This window comes from Zonotrichia leucophrys, chromosome 6 (assembly GCF_028769735.1).
Source record: "Zonotrichia leucophrys gambelii isolate GWCS_2022_RI chromosome 6, RI_Zleu_2.0, whole genome shotgun sequence".
Taxonomy (NCBI): domain Eukaryota; kingdom Metazoa; phylum Chordata; class Aves; order Passeriformes; family Passerellidae; genus Zonotrichia; species Zonotrichia leucophrys.
In genome coordinates, this window is record NC_088176.1 from 6,222,886 (window position 1) to 6,244,876 (window position 21,991).

General features: G+C 40.9%; 1 protein-coding gene across 1 annotated transcript in view; it reads left to right on the top strand.

The window, feature by feature from the left end:
* Positions 1 to 8,983: 8,983 nt before the first annotated feature.
* The window catches only part of RAB11FIP2 (RAB11 family interacting protein 2), a 32,491-nt gene continuing 19,483 nt past the window's right edge, over positions 8,984 to 21,991 (top strand). Inside the window, exons 1-3 of the mRNA XM_064716388.1 lie at positions 8,984 to 9,555; positions 20,343 to 20,785; positions 21,483 to 21,942. Of these exons, the coding sequence (XP_064572458.1) occupies positions 9,203 to 9,555; positions 20,343 to 20,785; positions 21,483 to 21,942 (1,256 nt within the window). The 5' untranslated portion in view covers positions 8,984 to 9,202. The remainder of the gene's footprint in view (positions 9,556 to 20,342; positions 20,786 to 21,482; positions 21,943 to 21,991) is intronic.

The window sequence follows — 21,991 nt, forward strand, 5'->3', positions numbered from 1 at the left end:
AAACCAAGAGCTCTAACCTCTCTTTTACCTCTTTTTTTCTCGCACTTAAAATTTCAGGCTTGCCACTGGATAAAAGTCTTCTTTGGGAACATATGGTGGATACTGAAATGTTGAAGCAAATCTCTGTTTCTGCAATATAAGTAATTCCAGGGATGACCCTGAGAAGTCGTATCTTGGCTGGGATGATATTTAAGTTAGTATTTACAACTGCCTGTGAGTTTTGCTGAGTAAAGGTTATTTGTACAGTAATATATGTGGCTCTTTACTCAGCACTGTCCAGCCTTCACCATGCTGCTCAAACTCAGCAGTTGTGCAATTATCAGCTTCTGTGACATCTTGATATTGTCACTAGCAATGGAAGGACTCAGGCAGTGGCAGGACGCTGCACAAAAGACCCTTCAATAAATAAACACCAAGAATATCTGATTGCCAAAGTGAAGCATTTAATCACAAAGGCTTTTCTATCACTGGAAATGAAGGCAGACATGCTGTTACAGTAATATGGAGAGAGAAAAAATGAGATTGAGCAGCAGCAGTAAAGAAACAAAGGAGAAGCTGAAGGAAAACAAAATATGGAGATGATTTAAAATCACTTATGAGACCTGTGCCTGCTAATGCATTTTTTCAAATGATTATGACTTACAGAAAATACATTCAGACATCTTCTTCTCATTAGAAACACTGAGTTGAAAAAGATATAACCAGTATCCCAGTGTGCTCCCCAAACATGAGCTTTTGAACCACAGCTACGAAGTTGCATCCAACACTGGTATGCCTCAATATCAGATGTTGCTGGATGATGAGACATCTGTGTTCTTATATGGACAATCCCACTACCCCAGCATCAGCAAGAGTGTTTCTAGAGAACAATTGCTGTTGTGTTAGCATGGTTTCTATCTTTCTGTTGAGACTAGTATGCTCCATCTTTGACTTCATCATTTTCTAGCTGGTGGGAATTTCAAAAGAGCTGCTGTAGAAAGCTTTTACTGTTTCTCATTGCTTTTCCAGTGATTGACAGGCAATGCTGTCAAACACCAGCAGAAAATGAGGATGCATCATTGGTTCAAACTGTGAAGATCCAGTGAAGACTCTGAGGTAATGACAAATTTTGCTAAAACACCTTTTAAAGTGGTGGTGCAGAGGCTCAGCGTGATGTCTATGTCCTAACATTGTTAGTGGTGACTTTTTTAGTGAGAAAGAACTCTGGTTGCAAACTTTAGGAAGCAAAGACAAAGGAACATGAAGAGCAAAGCAACAAGAGATTTTAACACCAGGCAACTGTTCTCATTTTTATTTACTCAGACTCCAAAACCAGCTAACTCTGCCTGTGTCATTTTGTTTTCACATGCAGGTACACTTTCTGAGAATAATTCCAAAGTGACAGTGGACAAAGTGACAGAAGAGCCTCAGTAGTTTCCTAGTGTAGGGGAAAAGCCTTCAGAGCTGCAAATAATAACCAGAGACTAAATTCTGCTCTCTGTCACACTGGAGAAAATTCAAAGTAATTACCCCACTGACTTCAGTGTAGTGATCCTAGATTTATATTACTGTAAATGACAGCAAAAATTGGACCCAATATAGAAATAATTTATCTAAGGCCCTAAGTATAGTTAGTTGCACAATTCAATCTGTAAATAATGCCTCTAATGCACATATGGCTAATTTACATCCAGACTATGAGAACATATCCAGTGCTGATTTCCAGGATGCTTAAAGCACTAGGCAGTGCCAAAATAAATCTGCAGTATTCCCAGAGCCCTCACAATCCTTCCAACTTCTGGGGTTGGAAAGAAGATGCACTACACACATTTTGGAAAAGTGAAATTCTATCTTCTATACACTAGTTATTGGATAATTCTTACCAAAAGGGCATAGAAGGCTGTTAAGCAGTACTCCATCTCTACTTGTAAGTGCTCTGCAAGCTCTCTCCTCTCAAGAAGTTGTTTTTATCTAATTTGTCTCTTACTGGGAGCAGAATTCTAGGAGCAGCTTGAGTTTTCTAAGAATAAACCACATTTGAAAGATATAAGGGTTTTAAGTAACATTGGAGAAGAGTGCTTGGAGTACATACATTTAACATACATAAAAATTAACTACAGTAATTTAAGTTAGATTCCTTCTCTAATCACATATTTATGTTAAGACTTTGCTGAAGCCAAATTGAAATTGATATTTGTAGGAGGAAAGATGGTATAAAAATCTGAATCATTCACCAACTCGGCAAGGGAAAAAAATTCTGCCAAAATACCAAGTATTGTTCTGGGCTTTGTATGAGCACTGCAATGTGGCAAGTGAAGAGTGAGAAAATCCATGTCCTGCTGTACCTTGGACTTCAGAGGAGATATGTTAACCTAAGTGTAACAAACACTCCCTCCCTTCCTTCCTTCCTTCCTTCCTTCCTTCCTTCCTTCCGCCACTTCCGCCACTTCCGCCACTTCCGCCACTTCCGCCACTTCCGCCACTTCCTTCCGCCACTTCCGCCACTTCCTTCCGCCACTTCCTTCCTTCCTTCCTTCCTTCCTTCCTTCCTTCCTTCCTTCCTTCCTTCCTTCCTTCCTTCCTTCCTTCCTTCCTTCCTTCCTTCCTTCCTTCCTTCCTTCCTTCCTTCCTTCCTTCCTTCCTTCCTTCCTTCCTTCCGTCCCTTCCTTCCGCCACTTCCTTCCGCCACTTCCTTCCGCCACTTCCTTCCGCCACTTCCTTCCGCCACTTCCTTGCCTTCCTTCCGCCACTTCCTTCCGCCACTTCCTTCCGCCACTTCCTTCCGCCACTTCCTTCCGCCACTTCCTTCCGCCACTTCCTTCCGCCACTTCCTTCCGCCACTTCCTTCCTTCCGCCACTTCCTTCCTTCCTTCCGCCACTTCCTTCCTCCACTTCCTTCCGCCACTTCCTTCCGCCACTTCCTTCCCCACTTCCTTCCCACTTCCTTCCTTCCTTCCTTCCTTCCTTCCGCCACTTCCTTCCCCCCCTTCCTTCCACCTTCCTTCCACCACTTCCTTCCTTCCTTCCTTCCCACTTCCTTCCTTCCTTCCTTCCTTCCTTCCTTCCTTCCTTCCTTCCTCACTTCCTTCCCCTTCCTTCCCCTTCCCCTTCCTTCCTTCCATTCCTTCCTTCCTTCCTTCCGCCACTTCCCACTTCCGCCACTTCCCCACTTGCCTTCCGCCACTTCCTTCCTTCGCCTTCCGCCACTTCCTTCCCTTCCTTCCGCCACTTCCTTCTGCCACTTCCTTCCTTCCTTCCTCCACTTCCTTCCTTCCTTCCATTTTATGTTAAGTTATTTAATTTTTTAGTTGGTTGATTGGGGTGTGGGTTTTTTGTACCATCAGGGAAGAAGAACTCTCCTGTTATGAACGTGCAGGAAGTGTTGAGACCCTGTGGTTAAATGCAGATTAATCACAGCTGCCTCAGTGCTGCAGGTGGATTCCATTACACCCTTCAACAACAGAAGAGACACAGGATAGTCCTCTGGTAGAACAAAATCCCTGGGAAGAGATTTTGGGAGCAGCTAAGCCTGGGAAAAAGTCTTGGGGATGAGCAGGAAGTTTAAGTGTGTTTAGTTAAGACCATACTTCAATGAGGATTCATTTACTCACTCATTTAAAGGAGCACACCATGCTTGAAGGTGGGTGGGTGTTTTACCCACTTGATGTGACTGCTAACTTGGTGAGTCAGTTTAGAGGTTTCCATGAAGTTTAGGTGAGCCAAGGGCAAATCTGAATTTGGCATTTAGAGGCTGGTTTTGAAAGAGTTTTGTGTCACTGGTACTGTCCCCTGTGGAGGTATTGCTGATGACATTCTGAATTCTACCAGGTGTGGGACAGGATGTACCCCATGGTCATGTCAGGTTGGAAGTGCTGGAGTTTGCATGACGGGGAAGCTTTGACAGAAGAGCACAATGGTTTGTGCAGAAGCTGCTGAGAACGAGGTGTTTTCATGTTTTTAAAAGGCTGAACTGAAATCTAACCCAGACAGCTGACTAACATCTTGAGACACAGGCAGTTTGGGTCAAACCTGGGTGACTGGCAAGTTTAATTATAGTATTTGATGACTGCTTTACAGCATTTAAGCCTCTTTGAACTTCACAATGGATGAGAGTGTTGAAAGGCTGTGAAACATGTTCAGCTAAAAATGAACAAAAAAGATGATGCTTCCAACACTCTTAGTGGTACCTGGCATTTATTTGAAGTCTGATCTTGCACACAGGACTTCCATATCCGTGCCTCCAGATTTCCGGTGGAAAGTACTGGATTTCTATCAGAACAATGGAAAATTCTGTGGCATTTGCCTGATTTCAAGCCCCCACTCCTCTTCTCAGAGACACATTTCCTTTGCTGGTTCTTGTATCATCCCATTCCTCGATTAATGCAAGAAAGAGAGGTGAAGAGTGAGGCAGGGCAGACACAAACTGCATCCCAAGCAGATAAACCCACAGATGGCTGGAGAGAAGAAATGAAAGTGGCAGCACCTGAGAACTGAGGACCACTGAGGTCTCTGTAGGGTTTTCAAAATCTACCAGAGAAAATTCAACCTTAAGGCCAAAGGTTTCCTCCTTCTGAGATGTTCCACAACAGTGAATGTGAAAGGTAAAAGAAATCACTCAGAGCAGGACAGTGGCTAACTGACCCAGCCTCAGCAAACCTTGAACATTTTGGGATCAGAATAGAAAATTCATTCATATCCTTCTAGATTTTAATAATTACATCAAAATACTTCCACCATAATTAATTTTTCTCAAACCAAGAGAGCAGACAAAACCAGTAGCTTGAGAAAACTTTCCAATTCACAGCAGTTTGAGCCCAGCTATTTGATTTCTGCAGTCAATTAATTCTAGTGAATTCCTGAAGAAGTCACTAATTGAAAAAATAAAGACAGTTAAGATAAAGCTAACAGGCAACAATGTTCAGTCTCAAAAATTGTACAGTCTTTCCAGAAAACATTCTGGACAGTTGCAACAGCTACTGAAAGTTATTCAGCAAAGCAGGAAGCAGAAGCTTGTCACATGTCAAGACAAAACCAGCCTGTTCCTCACAGCAATGTAACGTTCAAAGCAAACACAACGCCTGCAATCTGCCAACTAAGAATTATTCAGCAAATAATTTCAAAGAGGAGATAGCATTTTCATAAGAAAAAAAACCAACAAAATGTTTCCTACTTCATAAACAGAAATCAGGGAGAAAATAAAGCACCAAATTACCTGCCACAGTTTACCAGTGTAAACACAACTGCTCTGATCCTCTTTAGCAAGTACACAACTGGAAATAAGAAGCAGAATATGGAATTGTCTCAGTGGCACAGGCAAAAAGATTTTCTTGCATTTCCTTTTGAAAGGGCAGCCAGAATATCAAGGCTTATGTTTAATCAGATGTACTGTAGGCTCAGGAGGGAGAAATGAGAGGGAATTACAAATTACTGACATAGAAAAAATCCGCCATATTTCTTGGAATTCCCTATTAAAAAAAAAAAACCCAAAAACCAAAAAACAACAGTGTTGATGTCCTGGGTCACAAATTACTGGAAGAACATGTAATAGAGATAGATGGCACAGATGAGCTTTAGGGGTCTGTATTAAATATACCATGGATATCCACTGCTGTTCTGTGATTAACAATTGATTTTTAAACTCACTCTCATCACTATCTACAAGGAGATGGAGTGTTGGAGTATCCACCAGGAACACAGGACATCTATTTCATATTAGAAATGCAGAAACAATTTTCTGAGGCCACATATTCCAGCTTTGATGGCTTTTTCTTCATCAGCAAGAATTCTGGGCTTGCTTTTCTCATCTTTCTCCAAGGCTACACAGAGGGTGGCAGAACAGGGAAAAGGGGCAGGGCACAGAACACTACAGGAGCCACCTACCATCCACAGGGAGAAATCCCTTTTACCACAGTGTAGTACAAAGGAGCTACATTTGACTGCAAGCTCCAAATATAATATTTTGAGCTCAAAATCCTCTAAACTAAACGAAGGACTAGAAATTCATGATGAGACATCCTCAGAGTGAGTGGATTTGGACAGAAAGCATGATAAAGCAGTGACAGTGAGTGTAAAAGATTATTATTACATAATAACAGTGGATATCTATGGTGCACTGAAGGAATGGTAAAGTTCTGTAACCAAAATGGTGCATAGGAAATTAAATGGATTTTCTAATGTAATATTCACTAAATCATGGACAGTGACAAGCAAAACCTACAGTGCATACAGGCACTGAGCAGTTGGGGTGGCTCAGTGAATGAAAATCTGAGTCATTTTTGGATTAATGCTCTAACATAGTGCCAGGGGACACTGTGCTGCTGGAGATATCATTATTTCTCTGAGATATTTTGTCATTTATATCCCACGCTACATTCCAGAAGATGACAATTACCCTATTCCAAAGAGGACAAAATCAAAAGGCCAGCTTTCAGCTTGACCCTAGAGGGGTGTAAGAGGGAATAAAATATATCTGGTGCACCTTTGAGCAGAATTCTCTTCAAGCACAGGGGTGGAGGAGTTGAGGGGGCATCTCCCCAGTGCCTGCTCCACCAGCTGAGCAGAGAGGAGAAACATGAGAAAGGGGAAAGGTTCACACTCCTCTTCTCACATGCCAGATTGCACATAAGGAGTGGAGGACTAATAATCTGTTTATTTTTGAAAGCAGGAAAGGCAGATTGGGTATTGCATTGATATGTGGTCTGCAGCAGTACAAAAGTTCTTCCACCTTCCCCTGTTTAGCTGTGTGCACATGTATTCCAGTCAGCTCCTGCTTAGAAAGAGACAATAACAAGAAATTAGAGAATACCAATAAAAGGCAAGGAAAAAGCACAAAACCTGCTTCTTGTAAAAACTCGTTGAAGTTTTCCTAAGACGCAGCATGCAGGACACGATGTTTGACTTAAATTTCCATTAAATAAATACATTCTGCCTACCTAAAATTCATTTCTTGTTTTGATGAGTTCATCATGCTTGGTTTTTACTTACTGCAATGAAGATTATTCTACAAAAAGAGAATTTGTATGTGGTAAAATTAATTTCAGAAATATTCTGATGTACATGAGTCTCTCTGGTTTCCAAGAAGTACCCCGTGGCTTTCCCCCATGGCCTAAACCTCCTGCAGAGCACTGGCACCATAATTGCTTCTGGCTCTTCCAGCCCGAAATACTGCAACTCTCCCCAAGCACAGCAGCTCCTCCTGCGAGCTTCACTGCAGAACTTTTGGGAAAGATACCGAAGGATGTGGAAGAATGACAGCTGCAGAGTAGGGGAAGGGGTTTTCAGGTGAGATGATGGTGATTTATCCCAAAAAGATATGGGATATTTATATAGAAAATAAATATAAATATTCATATATTCATAAATATATAAACATTTATTTATATTTAAATATAAATAAATATTTATATATTTATATTTGACCTGCAGCCTTAATTGACCATTAGTATCTCAGTATCACAAAGCAAGGCAGACAACCATAGCATTTGTATTGCTTTCAGAAACTACTATCCTAAATGATCCATTTATACATTTTTGCCTAAATATATGCTCCCAGGACATGTATTGAAGCTACCATTTCCAACTGGACCATCTATTTTCCTATCAAAAAAATCAGATACAATGTGGAAGAGGAAAGAAGTGCCAGCACTGTGTTAACTATCACAGCATGCAGACAGCTATCATTGCCAGCCAAAAACTGAGCATCAATGAAATATTTATTAAAATTGTGTATAGAGATGACATGAGCTGGGCTCAGGCTGATTGTGTGTACACTGGTGATCCCCCCTTTTTGGGACCCTGGAAAATAACTTGCTTCGCGTTAGGTATTTTTGGGTAGCATCATACTTTACTCTTCCTAATTGGCCTTCAGCTTTAAGTTTTTAATTTCCTGTAGGTCACAGCTGAATGGGAACATCTCCCAAGGTTTCTTTGCTCAGTAACTTGCGAGCCACGGACCAGGGACTCATGAGTGAGGGATGGTGGGTGAAGTATTATCTGACCTGGCTGCTGGTTTCCCTGCTTTTTGTGGTTTGCAGGGATGGGATACAACTTGCAACTCTAATTTTTTTTTTTTTTGGTAGAAACGTTAATACCCGTGACTCCACTTATAGGTGCACATGTAAACGCGTGCAGTCTCCAGGTGTACCATACGCAAAATTATGTGTCCTCAAAACATCTTGTATAATATTTTTATTAATATTTTTCTATTTTGTAATATTCACTCTCTCATTTAATTCCAACAGATTTCCCAGGGCGGGTGGATGGGGCTGAAAAATAAAGACGTTCCCGAAGCGCTTGGCAGCAGGATGGGTTCCAGTACAGCACCACTCCCGGCTGGCTCCGTGGCCATAGCCAAGCCCCTAATATTGAATAAAAATAACAACAATAGATGCATTTAGCCAAGTACCCTCCTCTCCACAGCTCCTGCAGAGCTCTCTGCCCGCTCCAGAAACAAAAATAGCGCTGAATTAATTAACGGGCCGGGGCTCCCAGCCGGGAGGCGGCCCCGGGAGCCCAGCGATCCGTCACGCCCGGGGGAGCCGCGGCCTCTCCGGCCCTGCCCGCGGGCAGCGGGGGTGCTCGGGGCGCCGGGCAGCGCTGCCCGGGCGGCCGGGAACGGAGGCGAGGGAGGAGAGGGAGGGGGCGAACCCTGCCCTCTGCCCTCTGCCCGCCGCCGCCCGCAGCATGGGGAAGGCGGAAGCGGCGGAGCCGGCCCGTCAGGCCGGGCGGCGGCGGGGGGGCAGCGCGGCGAGAGGCTGAGGCGGCCGCGGCGGGGACGGGCGGACTGACGGAGGCAGGGAGGGCAGCCCGGCACCGAGCCCCCCGCCGGAACCGAACCGCCGCCGGCAGCGAGCCGGGACGGGCAGGGGGAGGCCGCCGCCGGCCTGCGGGGCCCCGCGGCGGAGCGGCCCTGCCCGGGGGATGCCCTGGGGGCGGCGCGGGGCCGGGCCGGCGGCAGCGGCGGGCAGGGCCAGGCCGGGCGCGGGAGGGCGGCGGGGCCGGGGCTGCGGCGGGACCTGCAGCCCCCGGCCATGGAGCCGCAGGGGGGGCTGCCGGGGAAGGGGGGGACCCTCGGGCTGGTGAGGGCCACCCGCGGCCAGCAGCGCTAGGGGAAGGACCAGCCGAGCCCCTGACAGGTGTCTCCGCCGTAAGTGCCCTTACGCAGTCCCTCGAGGACTGACAGACTTTGCGTTTGTTGTTATTGCTGCTGCTGCGATCCTCAAAGATGATGTTGGCGGAGCAAGCCCAAAAGTGGTTCCCAACTCACGTGCAAGTTACGGTCCTTCAAGCCAAAGGTCTGAAGCCAAAAGGTAAAAATGGCAGCAACGATGCCTACACCATCATCCAGCTGGGCAAGGAGAAGTACTCCACCTCGGTGGCTGAGAAGACTCTGGATCCCATCTGGAAAGAAGAGGCCTCCTTCGAGCTCCCTGGACTACTCATGCAGGAGAATCCCGAAAAATACATCCTGTACCTGATTGTCATGCACAGGTCGCTGGTGGGGCTGGACAGGTTTTTGGGACAGGTAGCCATAAGTCTGAATGATATATTTGAAGACAAGCAAAGGCGGAAAACAGAGTAAGTGATGGTTGGTTTTTTTCATTATTATTTGTATTCCTTGGACAGTAGCGCTTGGGGAGGGTGGGAAATAGTGGCCTTACTATGAACATAAGTGCTTTGGAATGAAATTAGTACATTTCTGTCATTAATTCCGTGTTCAAATCTCTTAACCTATACAGTTATGTCATTGTGGCCTGACCTCTTCCAGAGAAGTTTACTGTAATCAAAGTGCTTACTGTGCACAGGGAAGGACTGTCAATAACATTAACTTTTCTGACAAACTCTTGTGTGTAACATGAACTCATTACAGACTGTTTATCTAAGCATTTTTCTTTGTTCTGCACAGGGCCATACCCCCATTCATCTCCTACCTCAGTTTGAACCATGCGTGAGACTCAGATGCCCTGAAACCTGGTGTGGTTCTCTTTAAAATTGTTTTCCTTCAGTTGCTTCAACCACGTGTCTTTAAATATTTTATATTTATGTTTTAGTGGTCAATGAACTGTGACTTAATGAAGGCTTACCACAACAGCACAGTGCTTTGCTGGTCCTGATTAATCTTAGGCCATGATCCCGCAGGCTGCACTGTACAGCAGGCCTCAGCTGAGAAGACTGAAGAGAAATTTCAGCTCTTGGTGGTAGCTTCCATCACTGCCTACATAAGCCTTTGTCAAATAAAATAGTGTTTGCCAGGAAGTTCAGGCACTGGAGTGCAAAAAATGGAATTTAAAAAAAGGCATCATAGCAGTTTATGAAGTTGAACTGTACTTATCTAATTCTGAGTTTTTCAATTAAATGTGTAAAGTTGTTATAATTCCTAGGCAGGACATGGTTGCACAAAGGTGTTTGGTACCAGCATAATTTGTCCTCCATGTGTGTGTGTAACTCAGACTGTAGGTATGAGAGTAGGCATGCCTATGACTCCATGTCTTGGGTTTGGTGTGGATATGCTTATGCCACAGAAATTGAACCAGAACAGCTTGGAGACCTCCAAGTGAGCTCTGTGTTGGCAGTGACATGGACGCTGACAGATCTGTCTGCAGCGGTTAAAAAGTTCCTGCTCCAGGTGCCTTTCCTCATCTGGTGTCTCTTCAGAAGAGTACAAAGGCTCCTGTGCCCAAATCTCAGCTGTTGAAGTTAAAGTCTGGTATCCATAGTGATGGTGGCTCTGTGGTGAGGTGCTGGGTTTGGCATCCAAGCCACTAAAGACCGGTGTTGCTTGTCTGTCTGTGACTGTGCCAGGGTTGGACCTCCAGCAGCATTGGCAGTTGGAAATGGAAATCCTTATGGTTAACACCAAGCAGGGCTTCTTGCTCAGACAACTGTTTCTGCTGAAACCGCCTCAAAACCTGGTCCTGCTTAAATGCATGGCTGAGGTTGAAGAGCGCCAAAGACAAGTCCAAGTCTCTTTGCCCTGGTGTTTGTTTTTGTGAACTGAATTTTTTGCAGGACAGTATGTTCACAAACCATATGACAGGAAAGAAGTCTGTGCAGAATCTTTTGTGGGTTCATTGCCTGGAGTATTACACTTTTTAATTGCTTACCTTTTTATGGATAAACCAGTTATCTTGATGACATGGTGATGCCTGTAGCCTTAGGGTCTTAATTTCTGTTAACACTTGATTCAAGAAGTTTCACTGCTCTTTAGACGTGTATCTTAAAAATTCTTGACTCATTAGTTGTAATTATGTTGCAAGTCAGTAGTCAACTGCCTTAGTTGCAACACCTAGCAACAAGGTGAAAAACAAGGTGAATGAATGAGGGAGGAACGCTACAAAAAGTAAAGACTGTAAATCTAGATAGAAATTTGTGTTCAGAAGCTGGAGTAAAATATATAAATTATTCCATCATTACTGTGAATAACAAAGAAGAAGAAGAAGAAACATAGGCTCCTGCACCAGGTTTAGCAGAAGTAGTACTGGAGTCAGTCTTGCAAAATTATTCCAGAAATTTTTAAGTGGGGTAAGTAACACAGTCCTTGTGATAGTTAAACAAACATTCAGATCTGCAGTGTTTTTATAGGAAGCTATGCTTAGCAGGGCTCCATAGGTGTTCTTTATTTTATCATTTCTTCCTCTGGAGTGGGAGAGAGGCACTCCTGCTCTGTGGCTGTGGAGCAGTTCCTCCTTTGGAGCAGCGCTGCAATCACCGCGAGCGCCGCGCGCTGCCTGCGAGCTCTGCTGCGCGAGATGGGGGCCTGTGGGGGAGGCTCTGCAAACAGCCCGAGTCCTTTCTTCACAAGTTACTTGAGCATTTAAGATTGCAAATCTTATTAAAAGTCGATGGGTGTTAGGCTTCTAGGGCCGAGCAGCCGTACTTGTAAAAGTCTTATGTAAGTGTAAAAGTGCGGCTGGGCAGCAAGTGGGATTTTTGGCAGCGCGTTCTCGCGTAACGCTGATTTAAATTCTTACAAGGAAGGAGCCACTGAAAGTCCAGTTTTCCCCTTGGTGTCTTTACCTAAAGAAACCTCAAAAATGTTCTTTCTAAAACTCACTTCCAAAAAAAAAGCAACTTAATTCTTAAGTTTAGATGTTTTTGAGAAGTTTTTGTGGTTGTGTGCCCTCGTGCCGTGTGGGTGGATCGTGGCTGTCTCCTTGAAGCACTCATTGGAGATGTGGATGCAATATTTGTATGTGTGTGTGGGACAAGGGCAAACTTTCAAGGATAGATTTACGAATGCAATCTCAAACAAAATGCTCTTTTTCCCCCCTCTTTATTAAATCCTTTTTGATAGAAAATATTCCTATTCCTGTGTTGGCAGTAAACTGAGGGTAATATATTTGGACCTGAAGACCTTCTAACTGTGAGTGTGGTGTGGGAACTGAGACACCCAGCACCTTTCAAAACCAAGTCCAATGTTTGTTACATTCTGATGGTTGAAAGCTATATTCATTGTTTCAGAAACACTAATCTGTTTTATTAAGCAATGTTTTTACTTTCAAATATGTTCAACAGGCTTGTGCTGTTATTAAATCCAGAGGTATTTTCTTATGTTGATGTAACCTTAACATTTCTTGCTTTGTTTGGGGATGAATAAGATCCAGTTATTTGATGAAGTGTCTATTGGTAATATTTCTACTTTTTAATATATTTAATAGCTTCCTCTTTCCAACACAGCTGTACATATGGTGCTGTAAGAGACAGACTCAAGAGTCACCAGGGTATTGCAAAAAAGATATTTAATATTCTGCACAATGCTGAACCCTGTCAGCAATTCCCCAGTGCTTTTTTAGTAAGGAGGTATGAGAAGTGAAGGCTACCAGCTGATTCTGAATTCTTAGGAAGACCATGGGGTGTGTGACATTTGGCTTTTTACATATTTTTTTAATTTAATGTTTTATAATTTGGAAGAAATAAATTTCAAAAATCATTGCAGACTCAGGAACATTATGTTAGGGAAAAATATTTTTTTTTTTCTGTGGAGCTTTTTATGTTACTTGTCACATCTTAAGACAAATACTCCCTGCAGTAAAGTTTTCAGGCAGAGGCCTCATGATGGGATTTGTCTTCTGTTCTAAGAAACTTGCTCTGGCTCAAGACTTAATGAAACAATGTAGTCTCTTTACTACGACTTGATAGGGAAAATTTTGTACACAACATCATACCGTGTCCTTTTGCTTTCTGAAACTGATGATTTTTCAAACTCTTAAAAGTAAAAATTGCTGGAACAGTTAGGTCCAGATGCAGCTCAGATGGTCCCTCTCTAGATCTCTTCCAGAGGCTTCATCCAAAGCATCTGCAGGATCCCAGTCCATTTTCTTTCTTTCCTGGTGCAGAAATGCCCATTGTACTGTGAAACTTTGTAAATTTGTGTCTCTGCCATCTCTGCTGTAGTTGGAAATGGACAGAGACTTTTTACTTCTGCTTTTTTTTTGAGAGCTGAAAACTAGGCTGCAGATGCTGAAAGATTTTACTGAGGTTTTTTAACACTTCAAAAAGCTTTGGAAAAACTTTAATGGAAGTGTATTTAGCATAAGTTTTCAAATGTTACATTTCTGACATGGCTTTTATTTTTTGCAATAACATCACACGGGGTTTTTAATTCATCCTAAGAAATACATGGCAATTGTTTCTGTCTGCTCTTGCAAAATAAATATACCTCTTCTACTCATAATTTCCATTTGAAATGTAAATTATGATCAATGAACATATTTTTAAAGCATATATGCTTTTTTGTAATAATTTCCATTCAGTTATAATTCAGAGTTGCCTTAATGCTGCTCACAATGAATCTGATTGCATAGCATCAAAAAAAACTTTTGAGTTACCATGAAAGAAAAAATACTAATTTTCTGACATGTCTTAATTTACTGAAGTATTTTTCAGTTGTTTTTTACAATGACTTAACTTTCCCAGTATTATTTATTTCCTCTGCTTTTGCTTCATTGTTGTTACTCTCTAATTCCACTCTGTTTATTGTCCATTCCTTCATGAGCTTTCCTGGATGTCTCATTTTGTTGTATGTTCAGCTGATTTAAGATGTAACACTTGTTTGGAATGCTATAAATTTGAGAAGGCAGGTGATGTAGAGTTATTATTTCTTATGGACATGGTGAAGGAGACATCTTTTATTTGTGATTTAGTTCTTCTTCTCCCTGGGGTCTATAATACCTCAACATCACTCCCCTCCACTCACACACAAATTGCAGCACTGTTTAAAAAAATGCTTGCTTGAGCATAATACAGTGAAGGAATTTGGCCTTTTCCAAAGATACTTCACAACTTCTATTTGATAATAAAAAAGAGTCAAAACCAGCTTCTCAGCAAGCAAACAAAAAAATTGATGGTTGGCCATGATCAGTATCCCTGTGTGGTAGGCACTGACTTTACTGCTGCTGAGCTTCCTGGAAGATATGCAAATGGGGAGACTTTTTCCAAATTAATGTGAATTCTTTCTTGGCAGCTGTCTTGGATATAAACTCTCTTCAGCTCCCTCTGCTCTGTCCTCTCTCATCTGTAGCAGCATAACAAGAGGGAGCCTTCAAATACATCTGGAATTATGAACAAGCAGACAATTAGTAAATAGATAATATATGGGCTCAGTGCTTGTTAATGAGTGGCAACCATTTTAATAATACTTCTACAAAACATAACACACTATTATTTACTCATGTTTAGTCTTAAATTTAGTTTAAACAAGAAAAATGAAGGGATGAGCTTCAATAGTGGTGGAAATGGCAGGGTGTAACAGAAAATGTCTTTATTGTGGTTAAAGCAAGAGAAAAATCTTGTTCCACTCAAGGCAAAAGTGGGAAGAGTGTAACTTAGAAATTTGTTAAAGGCACAGAAATAAAGAGCAGCCTGGAGATTCTGTATGGATTGTCTTGTGGTACTACTCATTAAATGAAATAAGAAAATAAGGAATATCAGTAGGAACAAAAGAGAAAGATGGTTATGGGAGAAAACAAAGTTTTGCCCAGCTGTAGCTTTATGGACTTAGAGTGATATTTTCAAATTATTTAATAATATTCCCAGCATTTACATTTTGATAACAAATCCATGCACATCCTCTCAGTAAGTCATAACTGTGAGTCAGAGTCTAAGTGCCATCTGGATTGAAATGCTTCTCCATTTTCTGTGCACACATACTCAAATAACTGGCCTTAATTCTCATACCTTCAGTTAGTTTGTTTCTAACACAGAAGTATTCACACATAGCCTTTAGCCAAAATAAAAAGTAAACTAAGACCACTTTAATGACTTTGATTTGTTAGCAAACGCCATAGTGAGGGTGTTGTGATAGCTGTCAGTTCCCATATGTTTTGTGGTGTTACAATGTCACTCTAGTATTTATTTTAAACTGCTTTCAATATCTCATCTCAGTTGGCTTCCAGAAAGTAAGAGTGTTCATCTTTGTGAGTGTCATCACTTATTTTAATAAATAATTTGTTTTCTTCTTAATTTCCCTTCATCCACAATGTTGTCTGTGCTCAGCCCCTTGCCTTAATTTTCCTACTTGCTGACTTTTGGGGCAGCCTCTTAGTATGGTATTGGAATGTTTTATCACAAAACATACTTCTGCATTTTTCAAAGTGCATACTCTGCTAAATGGAAATGTCAGACAGTTCTTGGCTTTGGATGTTGTTTTATATCAATTAGCTGTGGATATTTATGTTAGTGGGCTTTTGTGAGCAAATTTCTTCAGTGTATCTAGCTTAACAATAGTCATCAACTTCATTTTTGTGACAGCTGATGGACATGTTCTATCATTGAGATTCTGATGGTCTTTTATAGGGGTAAACTTAGAAGTATCTGCCTGTATAGAAAATTATCATTAAATGTGTAGCAGGTCAGGATGCTGATTTTTGCCTGTAAAATCAAGGTCAGAAGCTTTGGTGAATGCTGTGATGATTATGTGGCTTTTTGCAAAATTTCTTCAGTAATTTGTGAATTGAAATAAAGATTTTGCAAAATTCTTTGGGTTTTCAGCAAAGCAAAACTAGATCAGCTCAACTGGTAGACTGAAGGCAGAGGGGTGTATTTGAGAAGCAGAAAGATGGGAAAATTCCTTCAATACTTTCCATCTTTGGCACTGTCCAGAAGACAGAGTTGGGAGATCATCTGTCATGCACAGGATGAATGTGCTGGCTGGAACACTTGATTCCTGTTGAAACTGGTAGATAAGTTACCCAGTGGTTTTGGAGGCTGTCAAAGTATATAATTAAAATATAATTGAAATTAGGTGTTGCTTTTTCTTACCTGTGCTGTCAGCCCATCCTGCTCACTGTTACATGGTGAGCAGAACAGGCTGTGATGCTTCTTCAAAAGAGAGAGATACAAGACTTGGAAGTGTCAGATTCTGAGGCAGATTTGGAGGACAGATAAAATCAGAAAAGGTAAGGACAAAACCAGCTGAAAGTCTGTAGATCACTAGCTATTTAAATTAAATAGACATGCCAGGGTTTTGTAACTTGCTTATTTATAGTAGCTTATTTCAATTTTCTCCACCCTTCCTGTCTGTGTTCCCCAAGGTGAGGGTTCATTACAGGTAAGACTACTCAAGTTAGGAGAGCTTGCTTTTTCCACCCCTAGTTGTAGGTGTGGCCAGAATAAACTGATCTTGTCATGGGTAGAAAGTAGGCATGCTGCTTCATAGGGGTTTAGCTTTCCAGGGCTGCCCGGTCAGCAGGATTTTTCTTATTTAGCTTTGCACCTTGAGCTTCTCTTTGCACATTCAAGAAAATTGTCAGCATGCAGAGGGGCAATTTATAGAATACTTAAAAGTAAAAATTAACAGAAACCTGTGCAAGACAGGCAAAGCCCTGAAAAACAGATGAGAGAAAGAAGCAAGGGTTGTTCTGATGGAAGCCATCGGGAAAAAGTTGAAATTAGAGGGTGTATGGAGGACATTGCCCTACAGAACATTTGAAGGTGAGAGCAAGAAGAATGAATGTGATTCCAAAGGCAACAGGGCTTCCTTTGAAGTTGGGAAAATTTGCCAGACTTTGTACAAGGTCTGTTTAAATAAAGACTGTCTGCAAGACTGGATGTAATATTTGGTTATTAAGTAAAAGGGCATCTGCTCTCATAAAAGCCACCCTGTTTTGTTCATGTATGTTATTGGCTATTTTCCTACTTTGTACAGGCTTTCTATAGAATAAGCTCATGGCAGCCTGACAAATGGAGCATTTATTGTGGCTAAAAGTACTGTAAACAAAACCAAAATAGCAAGTTTTATTGGCTTTTATAATACGATTCAATTTTTTAAATTGGCAGTAGTATAGTGGAATTTAGTGTTTTAGGACCCAAATGTTATCTGAAAACAGTGGACTTCATTTCCCCATTCTTTTTTCTCTCCTCTCTAGAGCTGTTTTTTCTATTTGCTGCTCACGCCCATGTGTTGTCGAAACAGATTCTAATAAGAAACATTTATGGTCTTAGTTGCTCGTTCACGTGCAGCTCCACATAAATGCATTGCCTGCATTTGTTCTCATCTGTTTAAAAAAGTAATTAGTTGCCTTTGAATTTTGAAGAAAATCATGATTTGAGTCTGCTTCTCATATTGTCTTGTTATGAGCTGAAGCATATGGAACCTTCATTATAAGTAAAACAAGATAAACTCTCCAAGGTAACAAAGAAACCTCCTTGAAATGCCTATGAAAATTAAATATCTGTCTTTCATACAGAGATTTGATCCAGCAATCATTATTCAAATAGAAATTCCATTGAAGACCAGAGGAATTTTGCTGGAGCAAAAGAGTTTATGATTAAATTCTGTTGGAATCAGTGGCAGTGTTGAACCTGGTTCCAGCAGGACCTGCTGTTGTCTTCCTAGGGAAAGGAGAGTTTCTTTGTTTTCCCACCTGAACTTATTTTTAATGTCAAGTTCTTCCAGATATACATTGAAAAGAAATGTAGAAGCTATGAAGGCAAGGTCTTAGTTGTGGGCTTCTCTTTAAGAAGAGGTAAATGTCAAAATAGTTCATTTGCCCTTAGCAGGTGAGTGCTGGTAATGACACAGCGTTGTTGATTGGTGATAAGAACACCAATAATTGTTAAAAAATTTATAAAATAAAATACCTTCTTCCCCATAGCAAAAGATTAAGAATTTACGTCTTGTACTTGTTCTAAAACAAGTTAAGTGTCATGGATAAATTTAAGGTTTTGATCATTCGGAAGCAGAAACATAGAAAAATTCACCAGTTTTATCAGAGATAGAGTATTAATGTTTGAACCCTGTGAGGAGAGGGGAAAAGGGAATGTTTTGTTAGAGTGTAGGCTGGAATATTAAATTTGAATGTCCAAAAGTGATGTCCTTTCTGCCTCCTCCATTTCTCAAACCACTCATGAGCCATATTTTTGCTGGTGTATATATTTAGTGTGTGGCTGAGGAGCTGTGGGAGGACTCTCTCAGGTCCAGGATGGTTTTTGTTGGTTTTTGTTTGGGTTTTTTGTCTGCCCAGGAGCTGTCTGAGCAAGGCTTGCTCACTATGGCTGGGTACTGTTTCTATTTTTTAAGGGAATATGTGAACATATTTTCTTTTAAAGAAGAGTTTTAATGAAAGTAGGCTATCTTGTCTTCCAGTGTTTGCAATATTATGTAGCACAAAGACAATTGACTTTTGGTTCTGTTTTTGTTTTCTGTAACAACTCTATAGATGACTTAAAGTGTTTCTGGAATCAGTTACCAAAGAATTGAAGCATTATTAACTAAAAGGAAAAACAATCCATCTTCTTCAGACACATATTCCAGGTTTTGTATTTCATTTAAAGTATATAAATGAAGTTACCTCACAACAGAAGAAAAGCTATTTTCCTAATGATTTAATTATCTTTCACCTGGTTTGAGCTTCTGTGTCTACTGGTCTGGATTTATATTGTTCATTGCAAGAACAGAGGAGGTCTGATGAATTATTTTGCTTTAGTATGAAATATAAAATCTTGTGAATATCACAAAGCAACATCAAAAAAAAAAGGCATAATAATACTCTTTATCTTTTTGTTATGTCACTTTTGGAAGTATTTTCTCAACTGAAAACATGTAATCTCTGCCTGAAAACTTGATCACAGCAATCACCTTTAAAATATATTTATGAAATGTGAAAATAAATTGAGGGCTATTTTTCTGCTTTCCTGACCTTTTTTTCTATATTTGGCAGGATTGAATAATTATGTATAACTGTATAATCCATTTTGTGTCTGTGTTAATAGGCAATTTAATTTCTTAATCTCTCCAATTCAAAAGTTACTGGTGGTCAGGCACTGTTGTGTTAGTCTGTGTGCATGGATTTCTCCTGAAAATGGGTTTAAAGCACTTCTTGGGAGCTGGTGGATCTGAAATATGCCCTTGTGACCTTTTGAAATAGGGAAAGGCTCTTGGTGATGGTTGTGGAGAAGGGATTGTGTGTTGGTCATTCATTTAGGTGAAGCTGTGGAGGGAAGATTGAGCCATAATTCTGCAGATGCTTCCATGGGACAATGGAGCACAATAGGGAAGGAATAAGACACTTGGATAATGATAAAGCTTTTGCTGGACCTGGCAAAGAAGCACACTTGGCTTTTTGAAACAGATGATCACACCTTTGATCTCTTTTCAAGGAGTGGGGATTTATGTCATGGTTCCAAAGGAAATATTTCTGAAGTTAATCCTGCTGGTGACCTGCAAAGGAGAGGATGCTGTTGGATACACCTCCGTGCTCACTTGTGCCTGTGCAGTTTCTGTCAGCATCCAGAGGGGAGCCAGTTGCAAAACTGAAATGGTGGCTGACTGCTCAGGGCTCTCAGATATTTCTTAGCCAGAATTGCTGCAGTTGTTGTAAATCTTAACCAGTGCTTAGAAGGAAGGAAAGAGGGGAAAATGTTTGCTAGTGTGTAAACCTAGCAAAATCTAAGGAGAAAAGGTTACTAGATCAAGTAGGTGCCACATAGAATACATTAATATACATCACTACTAAAGGACACTTGAAGGCTATTAAAAAAAAAAGGAAATGTGTCTGTATTTATAATTAAGTACAAATTCTCCTTCATAAGCAGATGGAAGCCCTTAACTTTGGTGGTGTTTTGTCAGCTTCCAGAGTCGATTTTGATTTTGAAACAGGTGATCACTGTAAAGAGCTTCCTCCTGCTTGGTTGTTTAGTTTTGAAACAAATATAAACTAAGAAGTTTTTGATGAAAACAAATATAAGCAAAGAAGTTGTCTTTGAAAACAAATATAAATGAAGTTTTTCAGTGCAGGAATGGTTGAATCTTTGATATAGAATTTGGGTTTTCATACTTTAAATTGTTCTAACCAGATGCATTAACCAACTAACAGGAGTGTAATGACAGAAAAACACAACTTAATTTGCTCTCTTTCTCCTTTAAGGTGGTTTCCCCTAGAATCCAGACAAGGAAAGAGAACTAAAGACAGAGGAGAAATCAATGTCAATATTCAGTTTATGAGGAATAACATGACAGCAAGTATGTTTGATTTGTCAATGAAGGACAAAACCAAATCCCCATTTGCTAAACTAAAAGACAAAATGAAGGGTCGGAAAAACGATGGGACGTTTTCAGATACATCCTCTGCAATCATCCCAAGCACTCACACGCCTGATGCAAATCTAGAGGTGTGTAGTGGTGAAGTGCAAATGAAATCAAAACCAAAAAAACCTTTCCTCTTGGGCCCTCAGAGGCTGTCCTCAGCTCACTCCATGTCAGACCTGACAGGACCCCACGTCTCCTCAGAGAAGATGAAATCCAGCACCGTTGGCTACACCCATCTTTTCAGGCGTCAGCTGGAGTCCTTTGGTTCTGTTGATGAAGGGGGTAAGTAACACTCTGACCATTACAATTACAGCTCACTGCTGTTAGAGCATTCACAGTCTTGCTTCAGTTTATGAAGCACTCACAAGGCCAAAATGTTAAGAAATATTGCTGGCCTATTTTTTCTTTAATTGCTGGTAACTCATAATTGCTATTTCTGAGCATAAGAAATAACTTACATCGCTCATGATATATGACAGTTAGCATTGTCTCTTATTTTGTCCTCATCTGAGAGTATATTGTATTATATACTCCATATATAGCCATTCCAGAGGGGACTCTAGGCAAAACAGCATCTTGTGAGAAATAAGTCTAATTAAAAAGTCAAAAACTATCGCCAAATTTTAAACCTGATTTATACAAAGAACTGAAAATACTTTGAATTGCTCAAAGTTATTATGCAACATCATGCTATTGTCTCTTACTGGGATGGCACACCAGTCATAGCTGTCTTCTCTGTAGAACTTCATTTTCATGCAGGAAGCAAAAATTTCCTGCGGTGCCTATCCATAAACATTTCTGAAACATGAAATCAAGGCCACAGCTGTTATTTTTTTTTAATAGCTTAGTTAATCACCAGTGTTTTGAACTGAGGCTCAATTGCAAAGCTTCTAGATCTAAGCTAAAATGGGTTTTCTGCATGTCATAAACTGTGATATAGTGTCTCATTGATAATATACTAATGACAGATTGTTTGCAGGGAGTCTAAAATCTCCACACAGAAGGACATTAAGTGTTGATACTTCTAAAATGAGCCAACTTGACAGCACAGTTGATGAAACTGCACTTGAAGCACAAAATGACCCATTTAATGTGAGTGCTTCATTACCCCAAAAATTTGCTACACTGCCAAGACAGAAGAATCCATTTGAAGAAAGCCCAGCAACGTGGGATCAAAACATAAGTCTGTTCTCCAAACCTGTCGAGATCAGAAAAGAAATTAAAAAAGAGAAAAAAGAGAAAGTTAGCCTTTTTGAAAGAGTGACTGGAAAAAAAGATAGCAAGAGGTCAGATAAACTTAGCAATGGGGGATCAGAGAGTTCTAGTGACTTGAAATCACCGAGTGCGTTTGGGGAAGCTCATCAGGAGAGTTTTGATTATGATTCCACTAATCCGTTCATGGCAAACTTCAAGCCTACAAGCATGTTGCCATCTTCAAGGTAGGTTTTTGCTGTATTTCAATCTGATATCTTGAACATGTTATATAAA